This window comes from Manis javanica, chromosome 9, assembly GCF_040802235.1.
Source record: "Manis javanica isolate MJ-LG chromosome 9, MJ_LKY, whole genome shotgun sequence".
In the NCBI taxonomy this organism is placed as follows: Eukaryota; Metazoa; Chordata; class Mammalia; order Pholidota; family Manidae; genus Manis; species Manis javanica.
In genome coordinates, this window is record NC_133164.1 from 13760503 (window position 1) to 13779662 (window position 19160).

The 19160-nt window shown below is 39.4% G+C and overlaps 1 protein-coding gene across 2 annotated transcripts in view; it reads left to right on the plus strand.

The window, feature by feature from the left end:
- The window catches only part of ABCC4 (ATP binding cassette subfamily C member 4 (PEL blood group)), a 228747-nt gene that overhangs the window by 137955 nt on the left and 71632 nt on the right, over positions 1–19160 (plus strand). For both annotated transcript variants that reach the window (XR_012121003.1, XM_073212444.1), the window contains exon 20: positions 2976–3055. Coding sequence is in view for 1 of the 2 variants with exons in the window: in XM_073212444.1 (XP_073068545.1) it covers positions 2976–3055 (80 nt within the window). In the remaining variant the exon portion in view is untranslated. The remainder of the gene's footprint in view (positions 1–2975; positions 3056–19160) is intronic.

Here is a 19160-nt window from a genome sequence, read left to right on the forward strand (position 1 = left end):
AGGGTGCTGCCTACTTCTGACAGGCCAGATAGCACCACTGTGAACATCTTTGATGTGCTTATTGACTCTCTGGGCTACATCTCTAGAAATGGAACTTCTGGGCTAAAAGGGGTACACTTTACATAGTGCCCTGTCCCCCGAAATCTACCTGTGCCATGGAAATGGGAGCAGTGTGGGTTTTTGGTATACCTTAGTCCAAAATGTGACCTGGCCACCAGAATTTACTGTGCTTCTCGGCTTCATAACCAGCTAGCTTTATCCTGTGCAGACTAGGGCAGATGGCATTGACCTTGCCCCAAGGTGATCAGACAATACCTGTGGCATTGATTTTAATCCCGGGCACAAGGCATTAACAGACTGGCCACGTGAGTCTAGGCAAGAGGCAGTGGCCAAATGGGACACCATGCGTTACGAGGGATAATTGAGGCACCAAATATTAGTGGCTCGTGAGAAGTCTGGGAAGGATATGGTTAACTGTCTTCAAGCACTTGAAAGGCTATTATGTCCAGAGAAATTAGGTTCACTCCATGTAGCTGTAAGGATAGAATAAGCAGCAGAGGTTGGATGTTTTAGGAAAGCAAGATTTGGTTTAATGTAAGAAAGCCTTGTCTAATAGGACAGTCTGAAAATAGATGGGGTTCCCCCTGTTCACAGTGGAATCCCCCTTATCTCTACATCCCTGGAGATCTCTAGCAGGGCTAGGTGTCATTTGGATGAAGAGGTATGGCATGTGTGTGAAGGGAATGCATCGTAAGGATTCGATTTGGAGACCTTTGAGAAAACTGTGACTACAAGGCCATGAACTTGAAATCACAGCTCTGATTACAGTAGTCTGTTACAAAGCCAGATGAATTATTCTGCAAGTACCATTTATTCTCTTAACTGTTTCTTAGAACAAGGAAGTAATTTATTGAACCTTCTAATCTCATGTTTTCTACACTCAGCTCATTGGTGACTAAGAGTTCAGGCTTCTGATGATCTTTGGCATCCAGTCCAGTTCTTGTCAAAGCTATGCAGGGAGATGGCTCTTCTTAGTTGGTATTTTTCTTGAATTTTATGCTGTTTGCCAACCATCAGTCTCTCAGATCTTAAAACACCTACAGCTGGTAAAAGGTAAAGGGGTGGTTTTCACATACTGTTCATCTCTGTGTAGTCTTTTCATCTTAAAAAAAACAAACACCTTAAATACCACTTTTAACATTTTTTTGAGCTGAGCCATATTGCAGTGTTTCTGAATCCTGCCTATGGTAACAAATTGTACTTTTCCTTTGAAGAAATAACAGGCATTCAAACTTTCCTTAATATTTTTTACTCATAGTTTCCTTATTTTGGCATCAGTACTTTGAGAAGTTAAAGAATAACTAGGTGGGTCCCCAAATCCATAAGAATATGTGAAAATTATCTCTGTGATTTTAATGTTCTTAAAGCACAACTGTTTAAAAAATAACCTCTTGCCCCTCAAAATCTGGTCTGGAAAACAGCAGAAAGGTATTGGAAGCTTGGTAAGAAATGCAGCATCTCCAGCCCCGCCCTTTGTAGTCTGCTCTATAGTAAGTCATCCTGCTGGTGGTATCTTCCTAGGTGACCTGCTGCAGAGCTTATGGGCAGCGGGAATTATCTCAGCTTGGTGGTGGTTTTGGTTTTGAGCACCTGTTAAACGTGCCTGGCATTGTGACGAGGTCCTTTCACATGCATGAACCCATTTAATCCCCAGAATCACCTTCTTAAGGAGGTATTATTAGAGGCTCAGAGAAGTTGCTGCTGAGCCTGCCAAAGGTGTCGCCAAATGACGGTTGCTGAAGTCTGTATTTCCTAAACCTGAGATGGGAAAATGAGGCCCAGCTTGTAGTGGCCTGATCTGGCCGAGTGTGGCAGCGTTCAGTTGCTCCAGGTTGGTGCGCGGGGCATGCCTTGTGCTTCCCAGCTGAGCCCGGGCCCCTTGAGGGAGGACTGCAGAGGGGCATTTCCCCAGCCATGGAGGCTCAGCCTCTGGCCATTCACGGTCCAGTGGTGACTTGGTATGAAGGGCCTCGGGAGAAAGAGCACATATAGAGACCCCACACGCCACCTGCAGGCTTCCTGAAGCCTCAGTCACGAAAGATGGTCAGGCATCTAGATAAACACATTTCTCAGGAGTTACTTACACCAAAATAGGGTGTGTGTGTGTGTGCATCTTCAGTCTCTTTGAATTGAATCCTTTAAAAGACTAGATATTTATTAGAAATTAATTCTTATCCTTTGATTCTGAAGCCTTTAGGATTTTCGTGAATTGAGAGAAGGGAAATAAAATCATGATAATAAGTGATTTTTAATCATTAAGTAATATTTCTGTTTTCCTGCCTACATTCTTTTCCAAAACCATTCTTGGATGCTTAAGAATGATTGTGTTTGTCATACCTGGTACACCTCAAAGAAAACAACTTATTACCCCAGTAGGAAACTCATAACTTGGAAATAACAGGATTTTAAAATTTTACAAAATGTGAGGTGCTGGGAAAACAAAAATATGGAGAGGTTATAATTACATTTGTTTAAGAAGTACCACTTAGGAAAATTAACTCTGGTAACTAACATAAAATCAGTGTAACATTTTAGGATTAATTTATGTATTTTGCAATTGTTTATATACTTATTTAGCACTCAGATTAAGCCTTAGATGGAATCTAAAAGGAGGGCACATTCTAAAATCCACAAGCCCTTTCTGATACTGCTGCAAGAGTTTTCTTCCCATTCTTTGAACAATCAGGGCCAAATTTCAACTCCCCAGCCACTGCCATTTGGTGGTGGTTTTGTTTTGCGTTCGGTATCATCCTATTTCCTTTTTCTTTTACACTGACATTGACTTTATTTCATATGAATGCGTAGTATATCAAATACATATGCACTTAAAATATTGTTTTGATTTGTTTGTGAATTGTTTCTCTTAAAGGGCCTATCTGGGGAAATGAGTAATTTCTCACATCCTGTTCTTGCAGGAAGAATTTTAAATCGTTTCTCCAAAGACATTGGGCATATGGATGACTTGCTGCCCCTGACATTTCTAGATTTCATCCAGGTAACGTAACAGTAACGTCAAGTTCTCAAATGGAAAAACCAAAGTTCTTACTTTTTTCAAGGCCCTTTTCTGGGGACTGAGGGTGGTTCTTTTAGCCTGGCCATGTCATGTTATCTTATTAAAAGGCCATGTTTGTAAAAGAAAGGTGTGGTTATGATTCGGAGGCTAAGTTAACATGAGTAATACCTCATGTGTAGGAGTGACTACACAGTCATGTCAAGGTTGGTTCGAAGCAGCTACATGCTTGGTAAGTGGTTCTCCACCTGCCTTCCAGGTATCTGGCGTGAGTTTCATTTGGCTGTGAGCACATTTCATAATAAAGAAACAATCACCTCTCACGGAAAGATAGCCTAGATTAACTAAATTATGCATTGTATTGCCACAGAGGACAAATATTTACTGCACTATTTTTTTTTTTTTTGGATAAAACCAGGTGTGGTTACTAACAAAGAAAAGATTAGTAATAATAAGGTGAAAATAATACTTTGTTAACAAGAACAATGGAGAGCAGTTATTGCAGATAACAAAGCTTTTAAAGGCAAGTATGTTTAAGCCAATAATTTGAGTAAAGGATCAAAGTCATCTCAGAAAATGTCTTTTTTGTTTTTCTAGGCAGCTTTTCTTTCACATGTTGCTTGCTCTAAGTCTTAAAGCTGGCTTTTTTTTTTTCTAAACCAACAATCCCACAGAAATACCTTCTATAAGGCATTTGTTTTGTCTGTGAACTTGAGGTTCTAAAGGATAAAGTTGGGGCTTCTCTCTCATCTCCTTACTCAGTATTGTTGCTCATGTGGGATATTTTTCTGTTGTTTAATTCCATCTTCTTTTCAGTGATTCAGGCTGGCGGACTTTGTTCTTCATTTTGAAGTGTTTATTTTGGAAATGAAACGCATTTTTCAAACGCTGCCCATATTCTGAAATCATAGCTGCTGTTGCTGGAATACTTCATTAGTTTGAACCTTTTTCACTTCCCCTAAGTGCCAGTAGTCTAATTATGAGCTCATTTTAAGGCCAGGAAGTAGAAATATCCAGTTGGGGTCTGCAGTTATAACCTGATGCCCACTTCCACACCACCCCCCACCCTTTTTTCCTCCCAATACTTAAGATGCTGTTCAAGTCAAAACTTTAACTGAGTCTTTTCTGGAGCTATTGTTTAGGAAGGGGCCAGAATTACTTAATTTGGAAAATCAGCCATGTCAGAAAAATCAGTAACAGGTCTGACATGATTCCAGGCATTTCTGTTAGTCACACGGAAGTGCAGCCATTGACCGTCGGACTGCAGACAGCGCAGCCCACGGGCAGAGGCACCCACGGTCATCCGTGTGAAGGAAGCCCCTGCTCCGGGCAGAGCATTTCCACTGCAAACAAAGAGGTCTGATTTTTCCCCCCCTCTTCTGCACACTTACAACTGCGTCCTGCTGGGTTTAGCTATGTAACTTATCCCCAAGAAGCAATCTTTCCCTAAAACGGTGTCACATTTTGACAATAATTGTTAATTGCTGTGAGAAGATTTTATGGAAGGTTCTTTGCAGCTGCAAGTCAGGCAGAGGCTGAATCTCCTGAGCTGCTGGCCCACTGCACTCAGCACATAGTCAGCCCTCATCATTCACATCCTTCATTTATTTTTGCATTAAGTATGGAGACTCAGGGCTGGATGCTACTTGATTCCATATGAATTCTCAGCAGCCTGATGAGAGAACATTCTAGTCCCACTGTACTTCTCTTTAACCCAAGAGAAAGGGTCTCTTTATTATCTCCTTGCTTAATCTTGGTGAAACCTAGCATTGCTGAATACCTTTAGTCCCAATTAGCTGATTTCTTGAATCTCATAGCAAAGGTAAGTCTTGATGTTATTGTGTCCAAGAAAGGGGTTTTGTATAAAGGATAACTCAGTTATCAATTATGATAAAGATCTTTTGTCACTTGTTTTGTTTGCAGGTGTCTTTAATAAGGCTTCCCATAATCCCTTCAGGAAGAAATATTTTCTCCTTTTAAAAATAGTATTAGCTAAATATAAAAGCTCTGATCCCTGCCATTATTGTTGATTCTTTGAGGGACATTTCCCAACATTCATTGTTTAAATGGTTGTCAGGAGGAATCAAGTGAAACTTCATAAACAATGCAGTAACTGGTTCATCTCACTTTGTGTGCAGAAGTCTTTCTCCAGAGGATTTGCATTAGAGGAGCAGGCTTTTGACTGAGGTATCACTGGGATCATTGTGAAGTATTTGGGCCTGTTGCTATATTAGCAAGTGAAGATTTTTATTAAAGCCACAAAACTGAATTTGACCTGCCCTCAAATAAAGGCCAACAAAAATCAAAATGTAGATTGATTTTTTTTTCTTTTTTCAAGTTGGATAGGACCCTGTAAGGATGAAAACAAGCCGGTGGTGTTCTGGGATTCTTAATAGAATCATGTAAACTTAAAATAAACACTATTATGGTAAGCACATAGAATGAAAACTAATTTTCCAAATCAAATACATTATATTCAATTCATTTTCCCCAATCAACCAAATGTTTAAAACCTGTTAGCTATAACAGCAATCTTCTGGAAATTAATTAGAAGCATATTAGCTCTGCTAGCTGAGCCGAATGAAGAGGGTTGCTTGTTACATTTCTAAATAGGCTCCTGAATTATAGCAAAGCAAGGTCAAAATGACATTTAACTTGACTTAGCTTCATGGCTTTGCTTAAGTAGTTGATCTATATTTGGGGGTTTTCTTGAAGGGGGGGTGGTGTTTTAAAGGAAATTTTATCTACTTGTTTCAATCCTACAATAAATTTTAAAAGTGTAAGTACTAGTCATATAAAACACAGGTATCATTAATATTCTCTGTGTGAACAATAGCAGCATCTCATTGCGTGGGAATCTGAAATGAAAGTAACTTTGAGACTTCTTGTCCAGCTTGTCAGCTCTTCTGAAGACTTTTGTTAGCCCTTCTCAGGATTGAGATAGTAGAAAATTTCCTGTCTGCCTTTTAGCGGCATTCACAAAACCTGCTGCTGACATCCAGTGGCCCTGTGTTTTAATGTCTCTCATCAAATTTGGGTCAAAACCCTCAAGACTCCAGCAATTATTCCTGTGCTCAGAGAAGCTTCCAGAACTTGAGTCTTTCTGAGCCCAACAGTTGAGTGTAACTGAAACGGTGGAGTTGAAAAAGGGACTGGAAATTTCCTCGCCAAAAAGTTACCCTGGGTGTCCGCCTGCAGGTGATGTGTTCCTTACTAACGTTCATATCATCTAGTATTCTTGAGCCAGAAGGAACTTGGCAGGATTTATAGCAACCCAAATACAATGCAAACCCAAATCCAAAGCTTAGGAATTTTCATGAAGGAGGGAGGCAAGTTTTGCACTTATCAGAATATTCGGACTACGACTGCCATCTTCAATTTTTTTCTCTAAAGATACGCGTGTCATTTCATGCTTTTCTGAAGAATTAAATAAATGTAGAATTAATGTATTAACATTTATGCATTTGAACTTTTAAATCTGGAGTGTGCAAGTTTGACTGCTTTTTCTGTAAGACAATGAAAGTTTTGTTGGTTTTGTAAGAGTTCATAAATGTGAACCATTGAGTTAAAACTTGATTTTGTTTCCAGTTGAATCTGATGCTGAGGAATTGAGGAGAGAGACCTGGGAATCGAACCTTCCTTTTGTGCCATAATGGCTAGAGAGTCAGTATACTCTGTAGAAGCAAGACAGAAATCAGGGACCAGTTTTATTATTCCACAGACTAAATGACAGAGATAAAATTCTGTTTAAAATGTGAGCAAATTTGCTAGCCAGATAGAGGTTACATATGTGACTTGGGCCCTTGGATTTCAGCAAAAGATTGGTATTTGTGTGAACATTAGTGGGCTTTTTGTTTATTTCTTGTTTGCTTGGATAGTTGGCTATTTGTATCCAAGTTAATGGGAAACAGTGACACAGCTCATTTTGAAAACATGTCATTTACTGTTGTCTTGCATTAGAGTAAGAAATCCATGGCAACAGGGGGGCTGATGGTGGGATTCGGGCACCTGAACTGATGCAGGTGTGGAATAGTGGTGAATGAAGAAAGCAATTTCTGACCAACAAGGCCTGTTGGAAGGATAGACCAGAAGAGAGCCAAGTTTTTGAATACATGGTAGGCAATGATTTGTGCAACACAAAAGAACCGCAGTTGCAGGTCACCTCAGGGTTGCCCTGAGCTTACCAGGTAGGTTAGCCGGTGGCTGGCAGTGACATCTGGTTTATCAGCGTGTTGTTCAAACATGTTTTGTTTGTTTGCTTCTTCAAAAATCATAATGCCTTTGAGCATTAATGGTATTTTTTGAATCCAAGTCATATATCAAGGTAGAAAATGGTTCTTCACACATTAAAACTAAATATCTCTATGAAAATGGCGATTGAAATACAAATAGTCTGAAGATCTTCATCTAGACCTCGGACATGAGAAAATCAACAAGGGAGGAATTCTTTGAATAGCACTTTGGTCTTCAAAACAATGTATTTGGGTAAACAAAGAAGAAGCAAAACACAGAGGCAGTAATTAAAATATATATTTTTCAGTGTTTGGCTTCCTAATACCATGGCAGAAATACCAGCAGCATAAATCTAGTCTTTTTATTTTTTAGAACAATGATTGACTTAATTTATAAAGGTACCATACATATGCAATATTTGTAAGTTTTAATCATTTTAATTCTATAAATAATTATAAATTTTAATGATTAGTCATTTTAATAATATATATATACACTCATGGATTTGTAATTCTTTCAGTGTTTCTCATGCCTATAACATATCTCCTTTTTTTTTTTTTTCCCCACCAGTCTATTTTTGAGCTCCAACTATGTGTTAGGGATGTAGGGATAAGAAAGGTGGGAGCTTTATCTTAATTCATCCAATGCACATTATTTGAGCATGTCCTTTGTGTTAGGCACCATGCTGTGCTTGGATGTGGAGTCGAATGTCATTTAATTCCCATCTTCCATGAAGCTCACCCTCCTGGGTGAGGCAGATAGAAAGTCGGCGATGTCAATGCCCTGTGGTGGGATTGTGGGAGAACCGAATGCGTTTCAGCGTTTCCAGTCCCACTCAGCCACGTTCAGTTCAGTTACCTTGAGGAAGTTCTGGAGCCCCCAGGCGGAGGCATCCTGTATGAGTAGAAGCGTGAGTCTGTGGTTTGAGACCTGGGGTGAGCGTGGAGACCTGAGCTGGTAGTAGTTGATGGTGTGAAGATGGAAAAATTTGCCCAGGGAGAGTGAAGTGCTTTTAGACGCCAAGATCACATTTTGACGGAAGCCTTGATACTTAAAGAGAAAGCAGAGGAAGAAGGCAAGGATAGGAGATGTAGAATGAACAGCAAGAAAAAGCAAAACTGGTATTGGGGAAACCGAAGGAGGACAGGGGAGATAAGTGCAAAGCAGACAGGAGGGAAACCGAAAGGAGTCAGTTGGGTTTGGCAGCCAGGTGTCTAGTGGCCAGTGAGGGCAGGTTTAGGATAGAAGGAGGACAGACTGCCAAGGCTGAAAACCAAAGCGGGATGGGGGAGGCCGAGATAGGGGCAGCTGCTCTTTGAGGGAGTTTGACTCAAAGAGGACAGGCCCACTGGTAATGTGGGGTGTGGTGGGGTCTCTGAGGTGTTGTAGTTCATGGTGGTGACAGCGTGTGCAGTAGTGGTGTACCCCTTCCTCCCTCCCTCTCTTTGGTAAACAGGAATTATTTAGAGTTGAGGTCCTGAGGGACAGTGTGAGTGGCATGGAGCCCTCCCCTCGAGGATCTCCAGTGCCCCAAGGGGAGGAGCTGTCCAGAAATTCATCCCTTGCTGAGGTGGGAATGGTGATTTGCCGAGCGCCACAGAGGACGCACTGGAAGGCCAATCAGGGTTGGGGCTGGAGGCCGTTAGCCTGGTCCAGGAGGTGGGCAGAGCTTTTAGGAAGTGACGTGTCCCCGAGGTGAGCAAAGGTGGCCACTGCCGGTGGTGGGGCGGGAGGTTCCGCCCCAAGCCGAGTCCCCACGTGGGGTCTGCTCTTCCCTTCTGCCAGGAGCTGCGAGTGGGGTAAAGAAAGGAAGGGGCTTGCAGGGGGTTGGTCAGTTTAGTTTTATGGGATATAGTTAATGCCAAGAGTGTCTAAATTCATTTTTGATGATTAAGCTCATCTGTGGTATATTCAGTAAGCCTTGAAAGATACTTGATCATTTTCATTTTTACTTTTTTATTACTTCTAAAGCGTTTATTCTATATATACTTCTCCTCAGTGAATTCCTTCCCATTCTTTTAAATGAGATCTCAGATCACATATTTAACATTTTGTAATTTTGGAAGACCTGCCTTTTATTATTTCTGTTTTTCCTGTCATTGCCTTATGAATGCTGTGGTGTGCAGCTTTGCCCGCCTGTGGTTCTCTGAGATCAGCAGATAACCGTTTGTTCTTTGCTTTCAAAGCCAGTATATTTGCTTTTTCAGATCTTTAAATATATTTTCTTCCCTCAATCAGGGACTCTAATATGTCATAGAACCAGGAGACTCATCAAGGGGTAATGAGATTCCAGCTTCCACTGAGGCTGGCCAAGGAGTGGTCCTCTAACACAGGAGTGGGGCTCATGCTCTTTCTTCACAGTGCAGCGCTATCTTAGAATATACATCTAAACAGGTTTGTTTAGCTTCACTTGCCTGGTGAGTTGTGTTACAAAGCAGCTCAGGCCTAGAGAGTAAAATACAAATTTCCTAACTCTTAAACCTAGTATCTCTACAACACCCGGAAAGAAACCTTACATGCGTGCTAGATGGGCTGTTCATGCCCTTCCGTGTGTGTGTGTATGTGTGTGTGTGTGTGTGTGTGTGTTTGTACACCTTTAGCCCATTCTTAAATGGACCTTCATTCTTCATCCTTTAAGAACCAGCAAAGTCTCTCTTCCCTGTTAGTGAAGCTTTTCTTAACCACTCTTTTCTGCAGTAAAACAATCTGCATGTCCTGCAAAAAGGAAGGGAGCCCACAGCAATGGGCCAAGTGCTGTGCTGCACCTATTTCATGTCACCCTCACTGCCAGCCAGCCAGTCAGTCTTTATCGAGCACTTCCTATGTGCCAGGCACTTTTCTAGGCATGTGAAGCAGTGAACCAGGTATTGGCTTCCTGAATTTACATTCCAGTGCAGAAGACAGATGGTACACAGGTCTATTTATCAGGAATTCCAGTAGACTTCTTGTGCATTAAGGGAAGAGTGTGTGGGTAACTTCAGGGACTGCTTGAAACACGGTGGTCCAGGAAGTGATGACATTTGTGTTTGAAAAATAAAAAGGAAACAGCAGAAAAAGATCTGGGGCAGCTGGGTGGGGGAGCCTTCTAAGGAGGAGGAACAGGTTCAGAGGGTCAAGATGGGAGCAAAGTGTCATGTTCTGGAGGTGAACAGAGTGGAGGGGAAGAGGCAGGACCAGACCAGATGGGCCCCCAGGCTTGGGTTCTAGTCTGGATGCTGTAGAAAACCATGGGAACATTTAAACAGAGGAGGGACATGGTGCTTACATTTTTGATTGAAAACAAAATGTATATTTAATACTTGTCAGAGTTTTTCTCCCTTTCAATTTTTAATGTTTTACATCACCAACATATACATACTCCCTTAAAGAGGAGGGGACACTCAGGGATCTATCCAGGGCAAAGCTCAGAAACCCAGGCTGATGAGTCCTTGGGTCACACAGACAGTCCTGAGTCAGTCCCTGGAGGGAAGTGGTTCTCTGCAGTCGGTCCGTCAACGACCCACCCTTCAGGGCAGGGGCTGCCAGCACCAGGTTATACATCACTGATGTAATATGAAAAAGACAATGCAGGGTTTTTTCACAAAGCTGATTTTACTCAGTTTTTCTGTTTAGATATCTGGATGTTCTGAATACTGTGATGTGGCTCTTACTCAGGAGTTCTGAAGTCAGCACTGAGGGGAAAGTCTTTTGTAGTCCAAATTACCCATAAGTAACAATATTCCTGCCTAACATGGAGTGACTGCTTCCTGGGTTCCAAATGACAGCGGGCCCAGGAGCTTTCTGTGGAATATTTGCAGGGACACCATTGTGTAGAACAGCTGGATTGTGAAGTTTCAGATTAGGCATTAAAGGAGATAAAGATGGGTAGGAACAGAGGGGGCAGAACTCAGGGGCCTTGTGTCTCGAGCACAGAAATTTGGGCTTGGGATATTGGGTAGAAGGCTCAGGAGAGGAAGAAGAGACCACCAGAGGCATGGGTTTTTGTCGACTTAGAGAAGGCAGGAAGAGGCTCTGGTATGGCCAGGGTCTCATTTGGGACATCAGATAGTGGTGCCAAGTGTGGTTAATGAAAACCCTTGATTCTGAATAGTGAGACCACCATGCAGGATAGTGCATCCCCTTAGAGGATGTCATTCATCAGGCCACATCCCAGCAGAGGAGCAGCTGTGTGTTTGTACACCACTGTGCACCCCAGCTCTTGCAGCTAACCAGAGGTGTTGCCTGTCCTGTCAAATTACAATTACAGGGCCACACTGGAGCTGCTAGCAGTTCCAAAGAAAGAAGGCAGGCAGCCTAAAAATAAGTGAAATTATGTAGCCTATTTAGTATGACTCTGTCTGTGGATATAAGAACACTGGAAATGTTTTTGCCAGTGCCCTCAGTTCTCTAGAAAAGCTTCATGTTTTAGTGATGTGAGGGTTGAGTGAGGTCCTATAAATAAGATGATATGTAACATTATTTATTAATTTTATTAAGGTATCATTGATATACAATCTTATAAAGGTTTCACATGAGCGACATTGTGCTTACTATGTTAACCTGTATTATCAAGTCCCTCCCCCTCCCCAAACCCCATTGCAGTCACTGTCCATCTGTAATGTTATTTGTAATGTAAATAGCTTTAAAGTGTTGTGGAATGGCAGAGGGGGAACGAATCCCACAGCTCCTTTTCCAGGTTCGAATCCTAGCTCTACCTCTTATGGTCTCTGCTCTCACAAAGCAATCCTTCTCTGTCTAATAGAGAAAATAATACCTACTTCATCAGGGTTGTTATGAAGACAAAATGAAGTCATTTAAATATAATTCTTAGTGTATCATCCTCTACACATTAAACATTATATAAATGGGTAATTATTTTCAAAATACTGCCTATATTTTTAAGTGGGAGGAATAGTCTGATAATGGTTATGTTGCATTAAAGTAATTATCATAGATAGTTTTTTAGGCCCATAAATATCACCACATGAGGTTGAAAACAGATTCTAGGTTTGCTATCTCTGAAGATTTTAATGGATATTTCCCCATGTAGATGCACAGAATCAAAATCAGTTGTTTTCAAAGTAGACCATGGAGCAGTAAGTAGTTCACTTTAGTGTTATGTAACATCCGTACAATTTCTGGAACCTCCAGGGCCCCAGATACTACTGAGTAAGGAGTCACCGATTTCTGGAATTCTTGCCATTAAAATCATCACTTCCAAAGGAGTCTTCCAAATAGCAAAACAAGTGAAAAATGAAGGTAAGATGTGCAAGTTGGATTTTAGGCATTTTTATTGTTTTTTTTTAAAACTTGGGACTGCTTGAGCGTGCGAATTTGCACAGAGCTGTGTTCAGCAGATGCTGTAACTTATTGAGGAAAACCGAATCGCAAAACCTTTCTTCCCCACACACCCCTCATCCAAAAAAAGAAAAAAAAATCAACAGCTTGACTGAGCTTAAATAACTGACTTTTCATATTCTTTCATGGAACACAAAGGGCTAATCCTGAGGCTACTTGAGCCACCAATGCAGGCAGCGGTGGAGACCACCATGGAACGTGTCATTTCCTCCTCACCACACACAAAACACATTGACTGCAGCTTTATGAAGTGAAAATGCCCAAGAAAAAGAAAATGTGAAGGAGGTGTCCTCAGTCATTTCTTTCCAGAGGGGCAGTGGGAGAGAAAAAGCTGCTGCATCTGGTTACTGAGAACAAAGCCAGCCTAAGACTTGGGAATAATAGGTTGGGTCACTTGCTTTTATAGAAGCGAAAGAGTGGAACTGCCTTTCCTTGTCTCAGTACCACTGACCCTTGCATTTCATTGTGTAGGGATGTCAGGGAAAGTGTGTAGAAAGCATTCCAGCCCCTTTCACTGAACAATGACTTTGTCATTTTGAGATTTCTATGGTGTGCTGACCCCTTCCCCCACTCCCGCCCTCAAATCCCCGTTGGACAAAAGAGATGGTTAGTGAGGCTGCCTTTCCCTCATTCAAAAGATCTCTGTTTTACTCACTCTTTAAAAAGTAAACTCATCCATTTTAACTGAATCGCAGTATTTTCACGCTTTTGAAATTAACAAAAGCATTTTAGAGCGTTTTAAGGGATGGAATATTCCATGAAAATGCCAGCCCTGGAGATAATAATTCATACAAACTGCCAAGTTAAAGTGAGTTTCCTTGTTAATAGGAAGGAGAGTTGATGATATGGGTTACTGGAAATATTTGCAAACACTTGACCCTCAGGTTTCTGAGATCAGGGTGATAGGATTCACCCAAGTCCACTTGTACGATTCCCTTCCTTTTCTTTTTAAGGAAATATGAGATGGTTGGGTTTTTCCCAGCGTGACGGTCAGCACAATTAAAAAGCACCACTGTCAACATCAGCACGGTGACAGTTAATCACTGGGGACCCTCCCAGGCTGGCAACCAGTGTTCCAATTTGTCTGTCCCAGCATGTGTGCTCCAATGATAATGTTTGTAGTTTAACAAAAAGCTAATTAAGACCTAAAGAAAAAAAAAATAAGGATCTCATTCTTATCAAGCTTGGTAGTAGTGTGCAGAGCACCAGACTTTACCTTCTGTCCTTGTTGGATGATGGCCATCACACGACAAGAGCGGCTGCTTCTGGGACTTTCTCTCCTTGCCATCTTGCATCCGTAAGAATAATAAAATGGCCCGTTGTTGCTAGGGAGAAGAAAATGCCTAAGTATTTCCTGACTCTGAAGGCCTTAGAGAGTGTCCATGTGCTATTCCTGCTTGTATTCATTCAGTTCTGTCTACTCTATGAGTTTTCTTGGTAAGATGAGAAGCAAGGGGTGGGCTGGAGAACTTCAGTTTTAGTAAAATCTTGCACTTGCTATTTTATATATGGATACCTCTTTTAAATCTGGTGTGGAACATGATTCACTCTATCTGTACTGCCTCGTGATTGTCTTCTGCTTGGGAGTTTTGTGACTCGCCTGTTTCTTGCAGCCCTTTCTCTGGGTTCATCGATCTAGTGCTCTCTGATCGTCATCTGCATTGAGCCATGAAGTAGACTGTACAGTGTAGCATCGAAGCTAAGGGCCAGCCCCGATGGGAGGTACATCAGATGTGCTCAAGAGCCACATTTTGTCTGAGGCACATAGGCCTGTTACCGTCGGCCCTCACACGTGCCCTTGCCCTTCCCTACTCACAGTGCGCTCAAGGAAGTCATCCTGTGACATTGTGGCTGTGTGTTTACACGTTGCCAGCACCCACCTGAACCTGACTGAAGGGATGGGAAAGGAACTCTGGTGTTATAATCTTTTCTCTTAACCTATTGACATTTTTACTGAGGTGTGGTTTACATACAATACAGTAAACAGTGTTTTGATGTGTTTTTGGTAATTGTAGACGTCCCTCAGACAAGATGTGGAGCATTCCCACCACCTCGAAGCCTCTTGTGCCCCTTGGTAGTCATTTTCTGCACCCCCACACCTCTCCCAAACCCTGTTCATTTAGATCAGTTTTCCTGTCCTGTACGTATAAGTGGGAGCAATATAGTCCATGTTTTTTGTGCCTTGCTGCCCTTTTGCTTAACATGTTTTCAAGATTGACCCATGTTGTTGCATGTTTCATTGGTTCATTTTTTTGTCTCCTCTGAGTAATATTCCATTATATGAAAACATTAAAATTTATCTATTTTCTTGTTAATGAACATTTGGATTGTTGACAGTTTTTAGTAATGAACCTTTCCAAACAATTGTTTATGTGAACATGTGTTTTCATTCCTCTTGGGTCAAATACCGAGTAATGGAGTTGCTAGGTCATAAGATACGTGTATGTTAACTTAAAAAAAATTACCATAAAAAATTTCAAAACAGTTGTATGCACAATAAAAAGGCAGCAAAAACACACACAAAAAACTCAGTTGTAGTTGCTCCACATCTTCGCAACATTTAGTATAATTAGTCTTTTTGATATTAGCTTTTCTAGTTGGTATAACTGGTGTCATTATGGTTTTAATTTGCATTTCTTTGATGAGTAAACATTGAGCCCTTTTTCATGCGTGCTTCTTGGCCATTCAGATATCTTTTGTGAAATACTGGTTCATATCTCTTGCTGATTTTTTTAAACTTCAAAAAATTCTTTGTTGTTGATTTATAGGAGCTGATATGTATATGTATTTTAACACTAGTATTAGAAAATATGTTTAATACTAGTCATTTCTGAATATTTTCTGGCATGTCACTTGCCTTTTTATATTCTTAATGGAGAGCAAGTGTTAATTTTGTTGAAGTCTCATGTTTACCTTTTCCTTTACTTTGAGAGTCCATGTTTTTTGTGTCCTAAGAAACTGTTTATCCTTGAGGGTTGTGAAGATACTTTCCTGTTCCATCTTTTTAAAAATTGATGTATCTCATATTAATTTTTGTGTATGGAATGAGGAGTTAGTGGTTGAGGTTAATTAGTTTTCCAGGTATTCTACCCACACCTGTTAACAAGACTTTTGAGCATTGAACTGACTTGGTACCTTGGTTAAAAATAATTTGGCTATATGTGAGCAAGTTTGCTTCTGTGTACTTTATTTTGTTCCAGCAATCTCTTTATCCTTACATCATGACTGCAGTCTTGGCTATTGTTCCTTTCAGTAAGAGTTGAAATACATTAATTCTCTAATTTTGTACTTCTTATTTACAATAGTTTTGGTCCTTCTAGATCCTTTACTTTTTTGTGTAAATTTTAGAAGACTTTCAATTTGTTTTTTAGTAAAAGGCTGCTGGGGTTTTGATTAATATTTCCTTTTAGCTAAGATTGATTTGAGGAGACTATGAATCTTAATATTAAATCTTTCAATTATGAACAATTAATCTCTCCAGTTATTTAGGTCTTCTTTAATTTTAAAAGTGTTTTGTAATTTTTAGAATACACATCTCATACTCATTTGGTTGCATTTATTCCTGAGTATTTGATGCTTTTTTAATTTATTAATGGGGTAGTTTTTAATATTTTCAATCACTTGTTGCCAGTTTATAGAAATACGGATTATCTATGTATATTGACATTGTGTCATTGCATTTCCTGGACTTGGTTCTTGTCTTTTTTTTTTTAATTCTGTAGAATTTGTATATATACAATCATGTCAGCTGTGAATAATAGTTTTACTTCTTCATTTCCAATATTTATGACTTTTATTTCCTTTTCTTGACTTATGGCTTTGGCTGGAGCTTCCAGTAGTGTTGCAGTAGAAGCAGTGAGTTAAGACAGTCTTGTACTCTCAGGGCAAAATCTTATAGTATTTTTCCATTAAGAATGATGTTAACTGCAGTTTTCAGAGTAGATTATCTATTATCAGTTTGGAAAAGTTTCCTTTAGTCTCTAATTTGGTAAGAACTTTTACTGATATCAAAAGCAAGTATTGAATTTTGACAAATTTTTTTTACATCTCTTCAGATAATCATACGTTTATTCACCTTTACCCTTTTAATGTATTGAATTATACTGACTGATATTTGCCAGTAAAATTAATCTTATAGTCCTGGAATAAGTAATCTTATATTTCATGACCAACCCTACTTGGTCATGATATTAAATATCGTGATATCATTTGTTGACATTTTGTCAAGAATTTTTGAATCTATTATTCATGAGGACTCTTGGCCTGTAATTAGCTTTTCTTGAAATACTTTGTGAGCTTTTGGTTCTGTTATGCTGGCCTCATAAAAGATAATGGGAAGTATTCCTTGTAGTGGTAATTTTTTTTTTTTTTGGTGGGGGTGGTTAACTTGGCCAGACAACAGTCCCCAGTTATTCAATCAAAAATTATTCTAAGTGTTACGTAGGTATTTTGTAGATATGATTCAAGTCCACAATCAGTTGACTTTAAGTCTAGGGTAAGGAAGATTATCCTCGATAATCTGGATGGGCCTGATTCAGTCAGTTAAAAGGCCTAAAGAGCTAAGGCTTCCCTGAAGAAAAAGAAATTCTGCTTTTGGGTAACAGCATCAGCTCCTGTCCAAGAGTTCTACCTGCTCTTTATGACAGCCTGCCCTGTGGATTTCAGACTTGCCTTGCCAAGTTTAATTTTGACATATGATCCTTTTCATTCTGTTAGATTCAGTTGAGTGATATATTGTTTAGTGTTCCTAAGACAGTTTGTTTTGTAATTTCTGTTGTAATGTCTTTGTCTGGTTTTTATATTATGATAATGCTGGATAGTTCTCTGGAAGAACATGGTAAAACATTTTTGCACAATCTACTTGTGAAGTTGTCTCGGCCTTACCTGGGAAATAAAAAAATAATGGTTTTGAATTCTTAATTTGATATGGAATTATTCAGGTTTTCTATTTCTTCCTAGGTCTGTCTTTATACATAGTTTTTCAAGAAATTTGTCCTTTGCATTAAAGTTAAAAAATTTATCAGCACAACCTTTATTATATCCCCTTTTTGTCTGGGTATCTCTTGTGTCATCCCCTTTCAATTCATGATCATGGTAATTCTCCCTTTTTTCTTGATCAGTCTGGGAAGGAATTTATTACTTTTATTGATGCTTTCTAAGAACCAAGCTTTGGGTTCATTGATTTGCTCCTTGGAAGTTAGTTTTCTGTGTTTCATTAATATTTACTTTTTTTTCTCATTTCCATTTTTCTTTACACTTTAGTTTAATATGCTGTTGTCTGTCTATCTTTAAGATGAGTTTTTTAAATCTCCTAACCTTTACCCTTCCTTTTTATTTTTTTTAATAAGACTATTTTTTTCAGAATAGTTTTACTTTCATAGCAAATTAAGAGGAAAATACAGTGATTTTCCATGTATCCCCTGGCTTTTCTTTTAAAGAAAGTTTAAAGCTGTAAATGTACTCCTAAACAGAGCTTTAGTTGCAGACTGCAAATTTTAATAGTGGATTTTCATTTTCTTTTATTTCAAAATACTTTTTCATTTTATTGTAATTTCTTTGACCCAGGTGTTATTTAGAAGTGTTACTAAAATTTCAAACCTCTAGTGACTTTCTAGTCATCTTTTTGTTACTGATTTCTGAACTCATTTAGATCAGAATATATTCTGTACAATTTCTGTCCCTTGAGGTTTGTTGATACTTAGTAATTATTTTGTATTTTGTATTATGTATTATGTATTTTGTATTTTGTATTATGCAGCTTGTATATTCCTTAATTGTGTCACAGTTTAAAAATTTTGTTTCCAACTTTCTTATATCTTTTGATTTTTATCTGCTTGTTCTATCAGTTACTGAGATAAATGGGTTAAAATCTCCCACTGTGGTTATGAATCTGGCTGTTTCTCTTAGGTTCTGTCAGTTTTGCTTTATACATTTTGGAGCTATGTTACTAGGTCATTTAAATTTAGATTATTTTATGTCTTCTGGATAAATTGATCCGTTATTCTTATGATGTGTTTTCCTTTGTTTATAGGACCTTTCCTAACTTAAAGCTTCTCTTATCATTAGATACTCCAGCTTTCTTTTGGTTAGTATTTTCATGAGGTATCTTCTCCCAGTCTTTTATTTCTGCCTTTATTATTAAGGTGTGCCTTTTAGAGGTAGCATATGGACATACTTCAGCTGGAATTTTGTAATAAGCTAACACTGAGAAAAACTAAAAAGAGAGTTGTTGATCAATGGAATATGCTGACCACAAGGAAGAAATACACTGTACTTCCCTGCTGCTTTCTGTCGTGTTGACCAACAAATTGTAAAACAGACGCCACCATCATTCTTCAGTAGAGTTAGCTATGACTGAGGACTAAGAGCTGGCTGAAGGATACATTGGTCCCAGAGCTGGTGTGGGTATTGGAAGTTCTGAGGCAGCCAGATGAAAGGTGAAAGCAGTGATGAGTGTATCCCAAGGAAAGGACAAGCTGAGAAAACTTTAATCTTAAAAAGCATTTGTATAGATCTCTTT